A 20,006-nucleotide genomic window follows, 5' to 3' on the forward strand; every position below is an offset into this window, starting at 1 on the left:
ATAACTATAAAAACTGTATATATATTTAGTTACCTCATCAATCAACACGTACCGGTCAATGACATTGAGTCTCAGGTATGTCACAGCACTGCTTGGTTGCTCACTTGCAGAGTTCAAGCACATGCACAAGCAACAGGATGCTGAGTACAGTTCACTTATCGGCCACCAGTGTCATTAATAACCAGGGTTGTTTAAATGTTAAACATATAACCTGTAAGAGTCCCTCCTAACAAAGGACATTAGATGTTGACTCTTTGAAGCAGACTTTATCAAAACCAGAGGCAAATGCAAGTAGTGTCAGTCATTATTGATCTTATGACCCACTTCAGATTGCCACTCAGCATCAATGACCTTCAAATGTCTAATATGTTATCATCTGTGCTATTGGCACCACTTGCAGTCGGGCATTTTGCGGTCATTCAATATCAGATCAATTTTTGTCCTCCAATGTGAGTCTGACAGAGAATCCTAATACTGGATATTAGCCCGTTATTGTTCCGTATAACCTAATCTGAAAGATTGGGTCGACTAAAGGTGCATACAGGTCACAGAGAGGCTAAAGCAATAGCAAATTAGGACTTTGCAGAGCTTTGAGAGAAAAAGAGAAAGTCAGGAACAAGAGATGGCCTGTTAAACCGTCTTTTCTCATTCTGCAGCAATTTCCCGAATATCACCTCACACTTCACTTCCAGCAGTCTGGTAATCATTTCCTCTTGTGCTTGGATTGCCTTCTCTCGAGGGACACGTTCCAGTAAGCTTTTTTAACTATTAACTATAGTGCACATCTGTGTTACTCTCATGTCTTGCAAAGCACAACTCCACACAATGCCACACCGTTAAAGATGATGAGCTCTTCTATATTTGTCTGCACTGAGAATAGGCCGAGGTAAATGAGGTGAAGTGGCATATGTTGTGTTGTGAGTATTTAGTACTATTGTTAGTGTTTACGAGTGTTGTGAGTATTTGACAGTGTTGTTAGTGTTTAGAAGTGTTGTGAGTATTTGGTAGGGTTGTATGTATTTGGTTGTGTTTTGCGCATTTGTTTGTGTTTTGAGCATTTGACTGTATTGTGAGCATTTGGTTGTGTTGCAAGTATTTAATCGTGTTGCAAGTATTTGGTCATGCTGTGAGTATTTGGTAGTGTTGTGAGTATTTACAGCTCGTTTTCTGTTTGCCACTCATTAGGCAATGAATGTACTGTAATTTCTTCTTCTCCCTGGCTAAAATGTACGCAGACACACAGCTACAAGCCAATATTGGCAGCTTGTCTATCAAGTTCATTCTTGAAGCTGAACTTTGGACAAACACATCCCGTGTATAATCTTACAATCCATTATTAACAACCCTCAACATCCCCTAGTGCCCTAAGGAGGGAGGTCTCTGCAGAGAGAGGTGTCTGCCTGTTGACAGTCATAACGCTGGTGCTGGTGGTGAACATGACAAAAGGTTGCCGCTTTGGCATCGAACCAGCAACGAGTTGAACCTCAAGATGTCTTGGCCTGCACCGCATATGCTATTTGACCTTTAAATGTCTGCCCACCTCCCTGCTCTCCTGTAAACCACCTTTCACACCGCATTGTGTCTTCACGTTACACATGCACACAGTATGCAACACGTCGTGCGTTGCGTGACACAACAACTGAGTGTTATGAGTAATGGGGGGTTGTTTTGTTGCACCGCTGACAGCAATGCGTGTGTGGTGATTCCCTGCGATTGCTGCTCCACCACATGCCCCGTTATTTAGGGGTAGCCCCGGTCCGTTTTCCCCACATCGGTTCGCCGGTACACTCGCGGCAGGGGCGGACTAAATATGAGGAAATGAAAGTGAAACCTCGCTCCTATACATCGTTTAGGTTCGCGGTTGCCATGAAAACAAGTGACAGCCCGGCTGCAGCCGCATGCGTGCCCCGCTAACGTGGAGATGGGCTTTTTACTTTATGTAGCTAGCTAGTACCGCTAGCCACTAACCGGGGGCAGACGGCTAACACACACACAGATAACGTTACTACGACGGCTGAAGACATTCCTCCGAACAGCGCGTCGTTAAAAATGTCCACAAAGACTCTGAAATACGACACAAAACACATCCTCCCCTTTTCTACAAGTCCATGCTATATAAGCTAGTTAGCGCGAGTTAGCACATAGGGCAGACTTTAGTTGAAGTGGCTCGAATAAGAGCAAGTTATCTTTCGGCGGCGGGCGGCGGAGGAAAGACAGCGGCTACAACACCCAACTCACTCGGCGTCGGCAGCGGCGCTCCTGCGGTGGTTTCCGGGCTTCCTCCCGAGTCCAGCGGGCATAGCACGGGACTGTTAGCCGGCGGGGGCAGTGGCTGTGCTGGACGGATCAGAGTCGGCTGGAGGAGAAGTTGCTGTGTTTCAACATGGAGAGTGTGGAGGCTGGACTGACTGGATCCTCCCGCTGCTGCTGCTGCTGCTGCTGCGGCTCATCTGCCCCGCTGCCCGTCTGTGTGGCCGCCACACCGGGGGATTCTGGCGACACCTGTGGCCGCAGCAGCGCGCTGCACCTGCTGCTGCTGCTTGAATGGCGCCTCACCGCTGGAGACACCGAGCGTCGAGATCCAGTTGTTTGTGTGACGTACATTATGGAAAAACCCATTTCCGCCACTGGGATGAGAAAAAATTAAGATCCATTTTAATGACAAACTCAAAATAATGACTTCGTATCTCATAATTATGACTTGCAGTTTTTTTTTTAAATCTGCCGATATAAAGTTGATTCATCAAGTCTTTAAAAAGTCTCCAATTATTTGAATTACAAATTAAATCATATTTAGTTACAGACAATATCTTATAAACACTGTATAAACAATGTGAATACAGGCTGTAGATAGATAGATAGAGAGAGAGAGAGAGAGAGAGAGAGAGAGAGAGAGAGAGAGAGAGAGACATAGTGGCCCTAATGTTTTCTTTTTACAAAAAACAAGTTCAATTCACGCCCTTTTGCACCTTCCTTTTCATATTCATCCTACATTATATACTTTAAGATATCATCGGCAGCAATGATTTTGATAATCAATTACTGCTACTAAGAAAAGATCAAATGATCCTTTCTTCATCCCACAATGGGGAGATTTGCTGTGGTGCAGTAATAATAGGGATAGTCAAAAATAGACATCGGTAAAAGTAATAAATAAGTTAACATGCAATATAAGAGCATGGAAGTATAAAATAGAAATCTTCTAGAAATTGTATATACAATTGAAACAGAATATATACAGTGGAATGCATTGCACATTAGCCATTGAATTCCACAGCTCGGGGGGGAGTATTAAATGGATAATAAATATTGTAAAAATAATATCAAAGACAGAAAGTCTTCCATCTTTTCTTTTAACACTTTTTAATCGATGTGTGAATCATTGATCCCGCCTTTCCGCCTTTAAATACGGAAGACTGGAAGGCATGATGGCGCCTCACTGTGGAGAGATGGCCGCACAGCATCTGGTCCAGTAGCAGCTCTGTCTCCAAACAAGCAGCTGATCTTTGACTTTTGTCTCCTGTGAAAATTCGATGAGTCCAACAGTCACTTTACTTCTTGTGCCTCTAGGTACTTGTTTGAGAAGATGTTTCACTAGTGGGGGAAAAGCATGTTTATTTTTGTTGGTGTTTGTATTGTTTTGTATTCGAAAGAGGGTTCACTCTGCTCATAGTCTGAGAAACACAATGATTTGAACTGATTAGTTTGTTTGTTGTTTATCCCTGAAAGTGTTATTGTCTTGTTTGTTTGTTGATCTCTGGACTCTTTATTGTATCATTCAGACTTTTTCTTTTCTCACTACTTTATATTGTAATTCCGTGTGTTTACAGACAGAAATGTTTGTTAATTCAACATGAAAAGTTTCTATGCAAATAAATATCATCCCCAAAATATGCCAGATTTTTTTCATCAAGATCTCTGTTTTATTTCTTCGGGAATTCACAAAAATGTTGTCTCGCCATGTTAATGAAAGTGAGAACATCTGATCTGCATCCACACCAAAGTTTCACAGCTTCTTCTCTGATTCCTCTGTTGTTCATGTCTTCTTACCTTGAATTGCGGGACCATTGTGACTGCACTGTGTCTTCCTTCAAACTGAATGTCCATCTCTGCTTTACCGACCTCAACATACTTTAGTCAAGTGAGATAAAGTGACACAACCAATGCTAATATTCTGCTACAGGCCAAACACAAACAGCCACATTTACAGAACACTCAGGAAATCCATCTATGAGCACAAACCCTCATTTATTTATCATTTGTATTTCCAGAAACAGCTAAAAAAAACAATTACCACTCCAATCAGAAGCTAATCCATTACCGTGGATTTACAGGCACATTTAATTTCACCAGTCCTATTAAAATGTTCCACTTGCAGGTTAGGTTCCCGTCATAATGGCCTCAACTCTCAGTGTACTACTAGGAAACGAGACAGAGGCGGTCAAATGCCAAATCTATTTTCAACTTGTGGATCACGGACATAAAGCAAGGATGAGGAGTGTGGGGGGGGGGTGGAGCATGTGGGAAACATCAGGCTTTTAATGAAAACAACATGTTGACAAATCTCACATTACCCCCTTGTGAGGATCATCTGCTGAACCGTGTGACAATGATTGCTGTGAAAACACCATCATATTGTTCATAGTGTAGGTCTGATGGGAGGATAGAGCTGTGGAACAAGAACTTTTTGAAACGTGTGTAAGACGCTCTGTGTTTTTCCTCATGAAATAAAAAACAGAAATGGCATCATTTATTCATCCTCTGGGGGTGCACTTAGCTACCTGCAAACTTAATGGAGCTCTGAATAATGCAGAGGTGCAACCACCACCTCTCGATCCTCCTCTGCAGCACGCAGCACAGAATCCGTCTGATATTTTCCATTTGACTGAAACAACTCAGAAACTATTTGCAGAATGAATTCATCAGTTAGGGTTAGGGTTAGGGTTAATGTGTAACCCTACAGTGTAATGTCGGTTTTGCGTAGTCTTCATCATACAAACAAATGGACAGAGGTGAAAACATAACCTTCTCGGTGGAGGAATCGTTGGCTTGTACAATTTTATCCAGAACCATAACTGGCTGTATTCTGCGACATGAGTTTTGAAGAGGGGGAAAATGATATTATTACATTTAATGCATATATATTGAAGCGACTGAATTCTTATCAAGAGGAGATCGATGCCAAACTTACACAGATTCAAGCCACACACATGAACATATGTTGAGGAAAAATGTAGTAACATCTTTTAATACCATTTTATTCCACAAATTGAACAGTATACACATATTTATACCTTAATAATAACATTTTAATTTTGCATTGTACCAGCAAGCATTTCATAAAGCATCTCAAAAACATCCTAACAACTATTTGCTACTGTTGTATTTTATTCAAAATGTGCGTTCAATCATTTTAAGAACAATTTCTATAAAGTGGTTGTAAAATAATCTGCTGGGTAACTGCACACATCATTTATCTTTAGAAGAAAAAAATTAAAACCCGCCTTGTGGAAAATTCTGCCCTTTAGAAGGAAAAAAATAAAGCTTCTGCTCCTCTGGTGGTTTCAACATCACAGGAAGTTTCCCCTGAGAGAGCAGATATGCAGCAGGAAGTGATGTAACCCTGTTGCTTCTATAAGGAATTAACAATGTAGAAAAGACGGACAAAACAATGCAAAGCACCCACTGTTGCAGTAGGGATTTTCTAAACAGCACATTAACCACTAAAACATCATTTTTCATTGTTTGAATTCCTGAGTTTTTGTTTAATGATGTGACCCATAATCTTAAAAAAATGACCTGCAACAGTCAGATGCAGGACGAACAGCAAAATGTTCCGAACAGTTTCACAAAGCACAGGCATAAATATAATCAAAGACACTGACAACAAAAAAATCGTACAAAACGTAAAAATGTGGAAAGTATAGAAAATCTAGTGCATCCAGTGCATTTACTACAGGGCATACAAATACAACGTATTCTACAACAAACAACAACACAACTTTATTCAAAGACATTTTTTAAATTGGTAAAAGAGGTGCAAAAAGCATCAGACAATCTTCCAAAAAATATGATGCAGAAAACATCATGTTTCCTATGACAAGTTAAAATCTCAACAGTCCATGTTTTTCTTATTCAGAATTTTTCAAACATGAATGTAAAATGCCTTGACAAGCATCCAACAAATAACCTGAGCTGAAAATGAAATCAACAGTAAGTCATATACAGTAGTAAGCAAGCAGAAAAAATCAATCACTTATACAAACTAATCCAAGACAGATGTTTACACACGGTCTGAAAAATGTTGTGATTATGTGACCATCAAATCTCAATAAACATTCTTCCCTATTGTCAGACATTCAACATTTTTTAACAAATAAATACCAGAAGAAACACATTTAAATCCAGAAAAGTTACAAGTTCCTTAACGAGAACGACACGGGTATAAAAATAAATACAGCACAATCTATTTAGAGCCTTCCCTTTTACCAATGTCTGCTCAGTTCATTGCTAAGAGAATGAAGAGAGACCTGAGCAGCTTCTCTGACCTATGCATTGCTGTATCCGTTTTTCTGACCACCTTTTTTGGGTTTTATGTTCTCGTAAACAGACATCGCAGCGAGGTTTTGGTAGATTAGATCGACATTGGTTCCAGTTCTTGACCTGATGATGTCCATGGCGCACTGGTTTAAGAACACATACTGATCCTGCAGGAACGACAAATACAAAATGTTTTCTGAGCTGCAGCACATGGATCATTCCAACCAACATGCACAAGAAGACACATGCAATCAAAACCACAGTGAACATGAGCGTGTCCTACCTCGGTCTGCACCATAAGGGTCCGGTGCATGCGCTGATCATGGACGATGCCATAAACGTCCACGCAATTGTCCCTTTCAATCTGGAAGATCAGACGGTCAATGGCTATGAAGGTACCTGTACGACCAACACCAGCACTGGGAGTAGACAAGGTAGACAACACAGGACAGAGAAGGAGAACATCAGATTCATGTTTCTAAGACAGTTCCATAGGATTGAAGGCAGAAGTGTGTGTGTGTGTGTTTGTGTGTGTGTGTGTGTGTTTGTGTGTGTGTGTTCAGTCAGACCTGCAATGGACCACAGTAGGAGAATGTCTGGAGTACTGGTCCATATGCTCTCTGACCAGATGTCTGAAGTCGATGAGGAGCTCAGTGGTTTCTGGCACCCCGTGATCCGGCCAGGCCGTGAAGTGGAACTGACGCACAGCGCGTGTCTCTGCAGTTTTCAGCTGAGGAAGAAACAACACAAACTCAAAACAGATCCCAAATAAGCACTGGTAGGAGATGGATAAAAAGGTGTTTTTCTTGGCATATATACAGTATAACATGTCGCCACTTACATTTTTAATGTCAAAGTCCCTGATGGTCCAGTCTTCCAGTGGTATGTCAGAGGTTGTTGTCACAGTGATGTTTTCACAGTGCTTGGTGTCAAAACCCCAGTACTGCTCACATTTTACCTGTAAGGAGAAAACAGTCCCTCATGTGCGTGCATTTAATGTCAGGGGACTGTTGGGCTTTGGCCATGGACCGTACATAAAAAGGCCTTGGTGGAGGTATGAGCTCATTCTAGTCTGTTTCAAACAACATTTTCGATTTTAGATCTAGGATTTTTTCTTAACCCTATTTAGTATCGTGAGATAGTGCATTTCCAGGCATATTGAGGGATCTGATAACTGATATCTATGAGGGTGTGCAATTTGGTGATTGAATTCAAGGGCACTGTTGGGCCTCTGCACAGGTATGTATGTATAAGTTTGTGTCTGTACTCACTCGTCCCTGTTCGTTACAGCGTGTCAGCATCACCAGGGTCTGTACATTCTTCTCCCATATCATCCTCCAGAAATCGCTGACTGTGATGGGCAAAGGACCCTGAGATGCAATAAACTCCTTCCTGGAGTTGTAACCCTGCCGAACAAAAAACATCATCACAGAACACGACACATCTGTCCCATTCAGCTTTCTCTCAGATTCAATGTGGACGAAGGTGGAATAGTTTGAACATCACGGCATGAAGCAAAAGAATGAGCAGTTATGTTGTTAAATTCTGAAGCGATGACTGAAGCAGAGAGTGTCAGTACGCACCGGCATGTAGTTAGCATTGATGTAGTCATCGTATGGATTTCCATGGATGATAGAGAGTTTCACCCGAGAAAAGTCGTCTAGGAGGCGACAAAGGAGGTTAATGAATGGAAATCAATAGAAATGATTTCAGAGTATTTCCCTATAAACTCTGAACTACAAGATGCATGATAACAGTTATTAAATGTCCAAACAAAAACAGGATTATAGCAGCAGATACACCTATGTCGGGCGATGATTTAAGCAGTGTTACTGTTGAAAGCAGCGGAGGTGGAGCTGTTAAGGTGACTCACATGGAAGCACGTTGTTGTAGCGGTTCTTGGACTTGTTCTCTAAGGTCAGAGCGCTCGTCCTCGACTGACCTGTACCAACGGCCTTCAGGTCCTTTAGAAAGAAAGGGAGAAATGAATGGTTAATGATTGGATGGATGCACGATTCAAAATCTGCTGGCTTTGTTTTTTTTGTTTTTTCTTTCCCTCTTTATTTCTATTTTCTTTGCAGTTGGTTGCTGTATTGTGTATTTGTTGGCTATGAAACTATAAAGGCTATAAAACTGTTCAAAATCAATTAACAGATGTTTTAAAAAAAAAGAGAATTGCTAACTGACTAAATATTTGTGTGTCTGCTTTGAATAGCTGCATATATCAGGAGCCCTGGATTACTGAATTTATGTTTCACCTCAAACTCTTCAGCGAAGCCACAGTTGGAGTCTGCCTTCTGCTTCTTGAAGTACCGCTCGTAGTCCTCGATCCTCACAGCCACACTCCTGCTCAAACGGACACCAGAGATGAGGGGAGAAACGTTCTGAAAACCAGTTCAGCACAGTTCACGCTGTTCCAGACGTTGTGTGGGACACTTGATAAATATGATCACTTTTGTTATTTATAGGATTTTTTACTTACACTTTGGCTCTGCAAAAAGAAAGAGGAAAAAGAAACATTGACTGACAGCCACTACACTTGTCAATTTACTTTAAACTTGAAGTAAACTGGCAACGATGAAACCCCTTACCTCATGGAGTGAATCTGGATGTCTGACGGTTCTTTTCTGGAAAACCTACAGAACATAAACAGTGAGTTTAGAATTGATTTTTATTCACACGGACATAATAGTGATATTATACATAATGTCTATCAGTGATGGCAACTGCCAACCTTTTCCAGTAGATTATGAAGCCAATGAGGATGATGAAAAGAATGCAAAAAATTCCCAGCGTTGCTCCAACAGCAACGCCAATGACAGCTGGAATCAAAGGTTACGACAGAGAGACAACGGAAATTTCATGTGAGAAAAAGACAGTTTCATGGAGAATAAAAAACTAAGACACAAAACAAGGTTGTATGATTGTACCTGGGTTTTGTGGGAGTTTAACAACAGTGAAGACCATTGTTACTGAGGCCAGAGACTCCTCAATGTCCACAAGACCATCCTGCAGAGTCACATCGGTGAACAACACGATGGCATATCTGCAGGATAAGACATTTAAAATTGAACTTTAACATTTATCTTAACACTGAAACTTTGACACTTTGACTCTCAAATGCCGAATCTACACAAAACACAAATAACTGGATTGTGTTCAAACTGAATTACAGTTTAAAAACTTATTAACTTGATTTTGAAGAAACTTGGAATAATGGGACATGAGCCAAGAATGACCCAATGAAATGTGTCAAGGATTCGGACAAAGGGATTTTCTTCAACATTGGCATTTTCTTTTTGCCTTTATTGAAAGGACAGTTTAAGCAGGAAATGGGGAGAGAGTGGGGAAAATGCAGCAACAGGCCATGTCGGAAAAGAACCTGCACTGCAGGAGCCCTCAGGACTCCGTATATGGGTTGCCTGCTAACTCATCTGGTTGAGCAGGCACTACACGGATCTTCATGAAAAAAAATCGGACCTATTTAGGGGACTGATCTATGAGTGTGTGCAATTCCAAATAAAAATCTTCATCTACTGGACTGAAATATGGTTAACAGGGGAAGTGCGGTAATGAATTTTGGCAAGCCGGGTAAAGGGACAGATCCAGGAATTTTTACTATCACTTTCTGAAGCATTGTGAAGTAGGGGCCTTGGTGGAGGTATATGCTCTGCTGAGTGCCATGCTGCTTTAGACTGGAGCATCACAAACTTTCCTAAGTTATTTTTTTCACCAGTTGCTCCCTCTTCAGCTCTGGCAAACCAATCACTGCTGGGTAACACACTGCTTCTGGTTGGTTGGTGCAGGAGTGTCACCACAGACACCAGATGCATAGTAATATATAATAATAATGGATTTATGTGTTGCTCATTCAGCACTGTGTCATTTTACAATTTTACACTTTGATGCAAAAGTCTCACAGCAATAGTTAAGAAGTTACGGTATTGTACACAGTGTCATATTTAGTCCTTACTGGTATTCTCCAGTGGCTTCCAGAGCACCATTAGTGTAGTTCTTCCATATAGTTTCATCTCCTACTTCTATATTCAGAGGGTTCCCTCCGCTGCGTGACTGGGGGTTGGTCTCTTTGACTGTTGCCAAGTACATTGGAGTGTCCGCCGCCCTCCACTGATCATAAGTTTTCCCCATGTACTTCTTCAAATTTGAAGTGTCAACACCTGAAAGGACAGAAATTAAGAAATGACCAAATACAGTAACTGGCTTTTGAAAGTTGTTGTCTTAAATATATGAAGAAGAAAAAAATACAACAGTGAGAAACACTTAGGACCTAACAAATTGATCTCCAGGATACAAGTCAGAAGCAATTCAAATTGAATATCCTGACATTAAAGTAAAAAAAAGAGAAACTCACCAGCCAGGTTATTTGTCACCAGCACCCCAACATATTTGACTGGCCCTTTGGTGTTATTCAGCAATTCTCTCTTGATCTGAAGGGAGAACTTGTTGTATACCACTCCAGTCACTTCCAACATTTCCTTATAGTTGGGTGGGATGGGAGGATCTTTTGAAAATTTAAAAAAGAGAAAATATCACGTAAAAATATTTTTAAAAAACTGCGAAGAGAATACAGCAATTTTTTTTTAAAATGGTATGCTAACCATATCATTTTATTGTCAGTCTACATACATTTTGTCAAGACTCATATGAGGTCACTGTGATCTTTGACCTTTAACCTCTGAAATCTACTCAGTGAAATTTGAGACCAGTGACAACTGGTTCAAGTTTTAAGAGATTCCCTGAAGACAGACTTGAGAAATCACGTTCAAGAGGCCAAACACATGTTCTGTGAGGCTAATGTGGAAGGCAACTTTCACCACATAAAGCTCATCAGTTAATCTGTGAGTCCAAGTGAACATTTGGGCCAAATTTGGAAGGATTCTCTTGAGGGGCTCTTAAGATAACGCGTTCACAAGGAAAAAAGGGGTATTGTGAGGGCACCGTCACCTTGAATCAAATCAGTTCATGTTCGAGTTCAAGTGAACGTTTGTAACAAATTGGAAGAAATTCACTTGGAATATTGCTAAAAACTCGCACTCACAAGGTCACAGTGACCTTGACCTTTGACCACCAAATTCAGGTCAAGCTCATGTGTGAGATCAATGTGAATGTTTAAACAAAATTTGTGAGGATTCCCCTGGGGTGTTTCTGTGAGGTTAAAGTGAACTTGACCTTTGGATACTAAAATCTAATCAGTTCATAAGTCCAGCCCGACTGAATGTTTGTACCAAATTTGAAGAAATTCCCTCAAGGAGTTCTTGAGCCAACGTGTTAACAATGGGACGGTAGGACAACACAAAAACATATTGCCCGCGTCCACGGCTGTCACAGAGGCGCAGGGTCATAAAAAGGTTTGTTGTATGTGTCACAAATTCTTAAAAAACCTTGCATTAGCATTTGTATCCTAAAGCTATGCTCTCATAATGCATAACGTCCTACCTGTAATGCCTGTGAAGTTCTCACAAGACACAGGAGAGCTGGGCAGTCCACAGCTCAGCGTCTGCACAGTCTGCCTGTATTTAGTATTGTGATGAGGGTAGAACACAGTATAATTATATGAGGTGTTTGTTGAGATGTTGAAGCTTTTGTCATCGGCAGTGACCCATAAGCCGGAGTGCTGGCCCCTGGGTTTGTTCCAGGAAAGGATGATTTGTGCCTTGGGTTCGTTTGGACCTTCACATCTTAAGTTGTTCACCGGGCTTGCATCTGCAGCATCAAACAGAAATGTGTGTATGTTAGGGAAATGTAGCACCAATAATTCCTGAGTTAAACAGACAATTATATGAAAGTATATTATTCTATGTTAACAAAATATATCTCTGCATCAGAGATCACTGCCAGCAACATAAGCTTAAAAAGAGAATGAAACACTTTCTAACCATCATCACACCTAAAAAAAACCTACTACTTACATTTTTCATACATGCACTGATGAAATACATAATTATTTAAAACTGTTTCAGGAAAAAAAGCAGTTATGACCCTACTTGTGCAGCTGGAATTCATTGTTGTCTTGCCCGGCTTCCCTTCAGAGATCTCTGGGGTGACACTAAAGTTATGTCGGCTGCCAGGATCCAGGTCGGATATCGTATACGTTGTTTCCTGCGTTGTGATATTTTGGAGCCCATGTCGGTTTGTCCACTTCAAACGGTAATGAAAGCTTCCTGTGTATTCAACAGGTTCCCATGCGACTGTGATGTTGTCCTCTTGCGTCGTACGAGCCACGACAGACTCCACATGCAACTCGGCTGATGGTGTTAAAGATATTTGGTAGATGTTACTCCAGACAGTAAAGGTGAAAGGTGACAGTGCTTGGGTACAGAAATATAACTTACTTGTAGTAACCATGTAGATGTGAATCTTCTCACTCTCAAAATCCATGGGACCCACGGTGGCGATGGAGATGTTGTAGGACGTCCCAGGAAGCAGGGAGTCAAATGTGTGGTTGGTGTTGGAGGTGTTGGAGGGTTTGTATCCTCCTCCCTGAGATGGAGTGTGAGTCAGTTTGTAGAAGAACGATGGAGCTGTCATCAGAGGAGCTTCCCCCCACCTGACTTCAATGGAGCTGGTTGTTGTTGTCAGGACCTCAACTGACCCGGGGGGGTTTGGGACTGTGGGGGTGGAGGTGAAGCATGTTAACTTCAACACGGAGAGTCATGTTCTCATTCATCAAAATGTTTTATATTGCCTCTCCACACAAGTTATTGTGCACATCATCATGCCATTGTGCATCATGTCCTTAAATGCACCATCAAGATTTTGAGCTAGTATATTTAAACTAACAAAGACCTGAAAACTAAAACGGCATTTTTTCAAAAACATCAACATTAATATGATTTGTGTAAATTCAATTGTGAGGGAATTATACACAACCTTCTCTTTGATACATCACATTACTGTTGAACAAATCTTAAATATATATCATACTCACAAGTTGCGTTAGGGATGTATTCAGATGATGCATTGAAGGGTCCACTAAATGTGAAGACTCTGGCACTGTAAAGTGTCCCTGCAGACAGGCCCTCAAACAGAGAGGAGTTGCTGGTAGAGCTCAGCACTCTTTCCGTTAAATTTGAAGACGTGCTGTTTAGATGAACCTTAAAATGTTCCACCTTCCCATGAGGTTTGGTCCACGACACCAGCACTGAACTATTGGAGCCTTGACTGGAGAGACTGACTTGTACTGTCTCAGGTTCTGTTCATATACAGAGAAGGAGAGATTTAAGATAACTAAACACTTTGACGATGTGAAATAAAGAACGAGAAGTTACAGGTGGGATTCTTACTAATGTACTGTGAGGTGCAGTTTTCCTCTCCTTCAGTGCCATTCGCTGCAATGACGAAAACACAGAAGGTGCAGTTTGTCCCAGGGGTGAGCGCTGAGATCTCTGCAGCTTCTCCTGTAACGGTTTGGTTTTGGGAGCCGCAGCCTGTCGTCTGAACACGATACTTATATCCATTCTTGTACTCCAGAGGTTCACTCCAAACCAGACGTCCAGTGGTTGTGTTTAAGGTTTCAACCTTCAACCCAGTAATGCTATAAGGCCCTAAAAACAGAAAAATTGAGAGTTCATTAGAAAACAGCAACATTAGAGCAACTTTGATTTCATATCCTGTCAAATTAGATGTGCCTCTCTTACGTCAAAGGTTTTGGTCTTTTTGCATAATGAGTTTTAGTTTGGGGTCCTGATTGTTTGAAAAATATGTGAGAGATGTAAACTTTTGTCCAGATAGTAAAGGTGAAAGGTGACAGTGCTTGGGTACAGAAATAAAATCCTTACTTGTAGTAACCATGTAGATGTGAACCTTCTCACTCTCAAAATCCATGGGACCCACGGTATCGATGGAGATGTTGTAGGATGTCCCAGAATGAAGGGAGACAAGATTGTAATTGTTGTTGGAGGTGTTGGATGTGGTGGATCCTCCTCCCTGAGATGGAGTGTGAGTCAGTTTGTAGAAGAACGGTGAAGCTGTCATCAGAGGAGCTTCCCCCCACCTGACTTCAATGGAGCTGGTTGTTCTTGTCAGGACCTCAACTGACCCGGGGGGGTTAGGGACTGTGGGGGTGGAGGTGAAGCATGTTAACTTCAACACGGAGAGTCATGTTCTCATTCATCAAACTGAAACAGGTATTATATTATTGTCCTTCCAAACACAAGTGCTGTCACGCTGAAGAGCCTGTGTTATGCTAGAGAAGTGACGCATGTCCTTGTGCATCATGTCCTTAAATGCACCATCAATACTTGTGACATCATGTATTGCTACAAGATGACACGTTTATATCACACATGTAAAAGTGACGAATAACAAAAGTCCAAGAATATGTCTCTGTCGTTCCTACTGTGAAGTAAATGTGGCGCCTGTGGCTCCGGAGATAGAGGCTTGTCTACTAAACAGTAGGTCCGAGGTTCGAACCCAGTCTCCCCCATTCCTAATACTGAATTGTGATGGGTGAAGGCAAAACTGTACAATAAAGCGCTTTGCATGGTCAAATCTTAAATATATATCATACTCACAAGTTGCGTTAGGGATGTATTCAGATGATACATTGAAGGGTCCACTAAATGTGGAGACTCTGGCACTGTAAATTGTCCCTGCAGACAGGCCTCGAAACAGAAAGGAGGTGCTGGTAGAGTTCAGCACTTTTTCCGTTAAATTTGAAGACATGTTGTTTAGATGAACCTTAAAATTATCCACCTTCCCAGGAGGTTTGGTCCACGACACCAGCACTGAACTATTGGAGCCTTGACTGGAGAGACTGACTTGTACTGTCTCAGGTTCTGTTCATATACAGAGAAGGAGAGATTTAAGATAATTAACCACTTTGACAATGTGAAATAAAGAACGAGAAGTTACAGGTGAGATTCTTACTAGTGTACTGTGAGGTGCAGTTTTCCTCTCCTTCAGTGCCATTTGCTGCAATGACGAAAACACAGAAGGTGCAGTTTGTCCCAGGGGTGAGCGCTGAGATCTCTGCAGCTTCTCCTGTAACGGTTTGGTTTTGGGAGCCGCAGCCTGTCGTCTGAACACGATACTTAGATCCATTCTTGTACTCCGGAGGTTCACTCCAAACCAGACGTCCAGTGGTTGTGTTTAAGGTTTCAACCTTCAACCCAGTAATGCTATGAGGCCCTAAAAACAGAAAAATTGAGAGTTCATTAGAAAAAAGCAACATTAGAGCAACTTTGATTTCATATCCTGTCAAATTAGATGTGCCTCTCTTACGTCAAAGGTTTTGGTTGTTTTGCATTTTGAGTTTTAGTTTGGGGTCCTGATTGTTTGAAAAATATGTGAGAGATGTAAACTTTTCTCCAGATAGTAAAGGTGTAAGGTGACAGTGCTTGGGTACAGAAATAAAATCCTTACTTGTAGTAACCATGTAGATGTGAACCTTCTCACTCTCAAAATCCATGGGACCCACGGTGGCGATGGAGATGTTGTAGGACGTCCCAGAAAGAAGGGAGACAAGAGTGTGGTTGTTGTTGGAGGTGTTGGATGTGGTGGATCCTCCTCCCTGAGATGGAGTGTGAGTCAGTTTGTAGAAGAACGGTGAAGCTGTCATCAGAGGAGCTTCCCCCCACCTGACTTCAATGGAGCTGGTAGTTCTTGTCAGGACCTCAACTGACCCGGGGGGGTTTGGGACTGTGGGGGTGGAGGTGAAGCATGTTAACTTCAACACGGAGAGTCATGTTCTCATTCATCAAACTGAAACATGTTTTATATTATTGTCCTTCCAAACACAAGTGCTGTCACGCTGAAGAGCCTGTGTTATGCTAGAGAAGTGACGCATGTCCTTGTGCATCATGTCCTTAAATGCACCATCAATACTTGTGACATCATGTATTGCTACAAGATGACACGTTTATATCACACATGTAAAAGTGACGAATAACAAAAGTCCAAGAATATGTCTCTGTCGTTCCTTCTGTGAAGTAAATGTGGCGCCTGTGGCTCAGGAGATAGAGGCTTGTCTACTAAACAGTAGGTCCGAGGTTCGAACCCAGTCTCCCCCATTCCTAATACTGAATTGTGATGGGTGAAGGCAAAACTGTACAATAAAGCGCTTTGCATGGTCAAATCTTAAATATATATCATACTCACAAGTTGCATTAGGGATGTATTCAGATGATGCATTGAAGGGTCCACTAAATGTGAAGACTCTGGCACTGTAAAGTGTCCCTGCAGACAGGCCTCGAAACAGAAAGGAGGTGCTGGTAGAGTTCCGCACTTCTTCCGTTAAATTTGAAGACGTGCTGTTTAGATGAACCTTAAAATGTTCCACCTTCCCATGAGGTTTGGTCCACGACACCAGCACTGAACTATTGGAGCCTTGACTGGAGAGACTGACTTGTACTGTCTCAGGTTCTGTTTATATACAGAGAAGGAGAGATTTAAGATAATTAACCACTTTGACAATGTGAAATAAAGAACGAGAAGTTACAGGTGAGATTCTTACTAGTGTACTGTGAGGTGCAGTTTTCCTCTCCTTCAGTGCCATCCGCTGCAATGACGAAAACACAGAAGGTGCAGTTTGTCCCAGGGGTGAGCGCTGAGATCTCTGCAGCTTTTACTTCAACGGTTTGGTTTTGGGAGCCGCAGCCTGTCGTCTGAACACGATACTTAGATCCATTCTTGTACTCCAGAGGTTCACTCCAAACCAGACGTCCAGTGGTTTTGTTTAAGGTTTCAACCTTCAACCCAGTAATGCTATGAGGCCCTAAAAACAGAAAAATGGAGAGTTCATTAGAAAACAGTAACATTAGAGCAACTTTGATTTCATATCCTGTCAAATTAGATGTGCCTCTCTTACGTCAAAGGTTTTGGTTGTTTTGCATTTTGAGTTTTAGTTTGGGGTCCTGATTGTTTGAAAAATACGTGAGAGATGTAAACTTTTCTCCAGATAGTAAAGGTGAAAGGTGACAGTGCTTGGGTACAGAAATAAAATCCTTACTTGTAGTAACCATGTAGATGTGAACCTTCTCACTCTCAAAATCCATGGGACCCACGGTGGCGATGGAGATGTTGTAGGACGTCCCAGAAAGAAGGGAGACAAGAGTGTGGTTGTTGTTGGAGGTGTTGGATGTGGTGGATCCTCCTCCCTGAGATGGAGTGTGAGTCAGTTTGTAGAAGAACGGTGAAGCTGTCATCAGAGGAGCTTCCCCCCACCTGACTTCAATGGAGCTGGTTGTTCTTGTCAGGACCTCAACTGACCCGGGGGGGTTTGGGACTGTGGGGGTGGAGGTGAAGCATGTTAACTTCAACACGGAGAGTCATGTTCTCATTCATCAAACTGAAACATGTTTTATATTATTGTCCTTCCAAACACAAGTGCTGTCACGCTGAAGAGCCTGTGTTATGCTAGAGAAGTGACGCATGTCCTTGTGCATCATGTCCTTAAATGCACCATCAATACTTGTGACATCATGTATTGCTACAAGATGACACGTTTATATCACACATGTAAAAGTGACGAATAACAAAAGTCCAAGAATATGTCTCTGTCGTTCCTACTGTGAAGTAAATGTGGCGCCTGTGGCTCCGGAGATAGAGGCTTGTCCACTAAACAGTAGGTCCGAGGTTCGAACCCAGTCTCCCCCATTCCTAATACTGAATTGTGATGGGTGAAGGCAAAACTGTACAATAAAGCACTTTGCATGGTCAAATCTTAAATATATATCATACTCACAAGTTGCGTTAGGGATGTATTCAGATGATGCATTGAAGGGTCCACTAAATGTGAAGACTCTGGCACTGTAAAGTGTCCCTGCAGACAGGCCTTGAAACAGAAAGGAGGTGCTGGTAGAGTTCAGCACTTCTTCCGTTAAATTTGAAGACGTGCTGTTTAGATGAACCTCAAAATATTCCACCTTCCCAGGAGGTTTGGTCCACGACACCAGCACTGAACTATTGGAGCCTTGACTGGAGAGACTGACTTGTACTGTCTCAGGTTCTGTTTATATACAGAGAAGGAGAGATTTAAGATAATTAACCACTTTGACAATGTGAAATAAAGAACAAGAAGTTACAGGTGAGATTCTTACTAGTGTACTGTGAGGTGCAGTTTTCCTCTCCTTCAGTGCCATCCGCTGCAATGACGAAAACACAGAAGGTGCAGTTTGTCCCAGGGGTGAGCGCTGAGATCTCTGCAGCTTTTACTTCAACGGTTTGGTTTTGGGAGCCGCAGCCTGTCGTCTGAACACGATACTTAGATCCATTCTTGTACTCCAGAGGTTCACTCCAAACCAGACGTCCAGTGGTTGTGTTTAAGGTTTCAACCTTCAACCCAGTAATGCTATAAGGCCCTAAAAACAGAAAAATGGAGAGTTCATTAGAAAACAGCAACATTAGAGCAACTTTGATTTCATATCCTGTCAAATTAGATGTGCCTCTCTTACGTCAAAGGTTTTGGTTGTTTTGCATTTTGAGTTTTAGTTTGGGGTCCTGATTGTTTGAAAAATATGTGAGAGATGTAAACTTTTCTCCAGATAGTAAAGGTGAAAGGTGACAGTGCTTGGGTACAGAAATATAACTTACTTGTAGTAACCATGTAGATGTGAACCTTCTCACTCTCAAAATCCATGGGACCCACGGTGGCGATGGAGATGTTGTAGGACGTCCCAGAAAGAAGGGAGACAAGAGTGTGGTTGTTGTTGGAGGTGTTGGATGTGGTGGATCCTCCTCCCTGAGATGGAGTGTGAGTCAGTTTGTAGAAGAACGGTGAAGCTGTCATCAGAGGAGCTTCCCCCCACCTGACTTCAATGGAGCTGGTTGTTCTTGTCAGGACCTCAACTGACCCGGGGGGGTTTGGGACTGTGGGGGTGGAGGTGAAGCATGTTAACTTCAACACGGAGAGTCATGTTCTCATTCATCAAACTGAAACATGTTTTATATTGCCTCTCCACACGAGTTCTTGTGCACATCATCATGCCATTGTGCATCATGTCCTTAAATGCACCATCAAGATTTTGAGCTAGTATATTTAAACTAACAAAGACCTGAAAACTAAAACGGCATTTTTTCAAAAACATCAACATTAATATGATTTGTGTAAATTCAATTGTGAGGGAATTATACACAACCTTCTCTTTGATACATCACATTACTGTTGAACAAATCTTAAATATATATCATACTCACAAGTTGCATTAGGGATGTATTCAGATGATGCATTGAAGGGTCCACTAAATGTGAAGACTCTGGCACTGTAAAGTGTCCCTGCAGACAGGCCCTCAAACAGAGAGGAGTTGCTGGTAGAGCTCAGCACTCTTTCCGTTAAATTTGACGTGCTGTTTAGATGAACCTTAAAATTATCCACCTTCCCAGGAGGTTTGGTCCACGACACCAGGACTGAACTATTGGAGCCTTGACTGGAGAGACTGACTTGTACTGTCTCAGGTTCTGTTCATATACAGAGAAGGAGAGATTTAAGATAACTAAACACTTTGACA

General features: G+C 41.8%; 2 protein-coding genes across 8 annotated transcripts in view; both read right to left on the minus strand.

Moving 5' to 3' along the window:
• The window catches only part of osbpl5 (oxysterol binding protein-like 5), a 39,111-nt gene extending 36,580 nt beyond the window's left edge, over positions 1-2,531 (minus strand). Inside the window, exon 1 of one of the 2 annotated variants that reach the window (XM_035156699.2) lies at positions 2,239-2,531. The gene's annotated coding sequence lies outside the window, so the exon portion shown is untranslated. The remainder of the gene's footprint in view (positions 1-2,238) is intronic. The other variant, XM_035156698.2, reaches the window with a different exon arrangement.
• A 2,688-nt stretch (positions 2,532-5,219) lies between these two features.
• ptprjb.1 (protein tyrosine phosphatase receptor type Jb, tandem duplicate 1) overlaps positions 5,220-20,006 on the minus strand; it is a 46,638-nt gene continuing 31,851 nt past the window's right edge. For 3 of the 6 annotated variants that reach the window (XM_035157299.2, XM_035157297.2, XM_047339934.1), the window contains 30 exons: positions 19,696-19,956; positions 19,093-19,368; positions 18,600-18,860; positions 18,245-18,508; positions 17,510-17,785; positions 17,015-17,275; positions 16,660-16,923; positions 15,925-16,200; positions 15,430-15,690; positions 15,075-15,338; positions 14,340-14,615; positions 13,845-14,105; positions 13,490-13,753; positions 12,894-13,169; positions 12,546-12,806; positions 11,998-12,264; positions 10,913-11,062; positions 10,514-10,718; positions 9,471-9,586; positions 9,275-9,362; positions 9,132-9,176; positions 9,023-9,031; positions 8,799-8,886; positions 8,414-8,504; positions 8,124-8,200; positions 7,812-7,946; positions 7,382-7,498; positions 7,110-7,270; positions 6,824-6,959; positions 5,220-6,707 (listed from right to left, as the gene is read on the minus strand). In XM_035157299.2, the coding sequence (XP_035013190.2) occupies positions 6,549-6,707; positions 6,824-6,959; positions 7,110-7,270; positions 7,382-7,498; positions 7,812-7,946; positions 8,124-8,200; positions 8,414-8,504; positions 8,799-8,886; positions 9,023-9,031; positions 9,132-9,176; positions 9,275-9,362; positions 9,471-9,586; positions 10,514-10,718; positions 10,913-11,062; positions 11,998-12,264; positions 12,546-12,806; positions 12,894-13,169; positions 13,490-13,753; positions 13,845-14,105; positions 14,340-14,615; positions 15,075-15,338; positions 15,430-15,690; positions 15,925-16,200; positions 16,660-16,923; positions 17,015-17,275; positions 17,510-17,785; positions 18,245-18,508; positions 18,600-18,860; positions 19,093-19,368; positions 19,696-19,956 (5,846 nt within the window). In that variant the 3' untranslated portion in view covers positions 5,220-6,548. The remainder of the gene's footprint in view (positions 6,708-6,823; positions 6,960-7,109; positions 7,271-7,381; positions 7,499-7,811; positions 7,947-8,123; positions 8,201-8,413; positions 8,505-8,798; positions 8,887-9,022; positions 9,032-9,131; positions 9,177-9,274; positions 9,363-9,470; positions 9,587-10,513; positions 10,719-10,912; positions 11,063-11,997; positions 12,265-12,545; positions 12,807-12,893; positions 13,170-13,489; positions 13,754-13,844; positions 14,106-14,339; positions 14,616-15,074; positions 15,339-15,429; positions 15,691-15,924; positions 16,201-16,659; positions 16,924-17,014; positions 17,276-17,509; positions 17,786-18,244; positions 18,509-18,599; positions 18,861-19,092; positions 19,369-19,695; positions 19,957-20,006) is intronic. The other 3 variants (XM_035157296.2, XM_035157298.2, XM_047339935.1) reach the window with 3 other exon arrangements.

This window comes from Hippoglossus stenolepis, chromosome 5, assembly GCF_022539355.2.
Source record: "Hippoglossus stenolepis isolate QCI-W04-F060 chromosome 5, HSTE1.2, whole genome shotgun sequence".
Lineage (NCBI taxonomy): Eukaryota > Metazoa > Chordata > Actinopteri > Pleuronectiformes > Pleuronectidae > Hippoglossus > Hippoglossus stenolepis.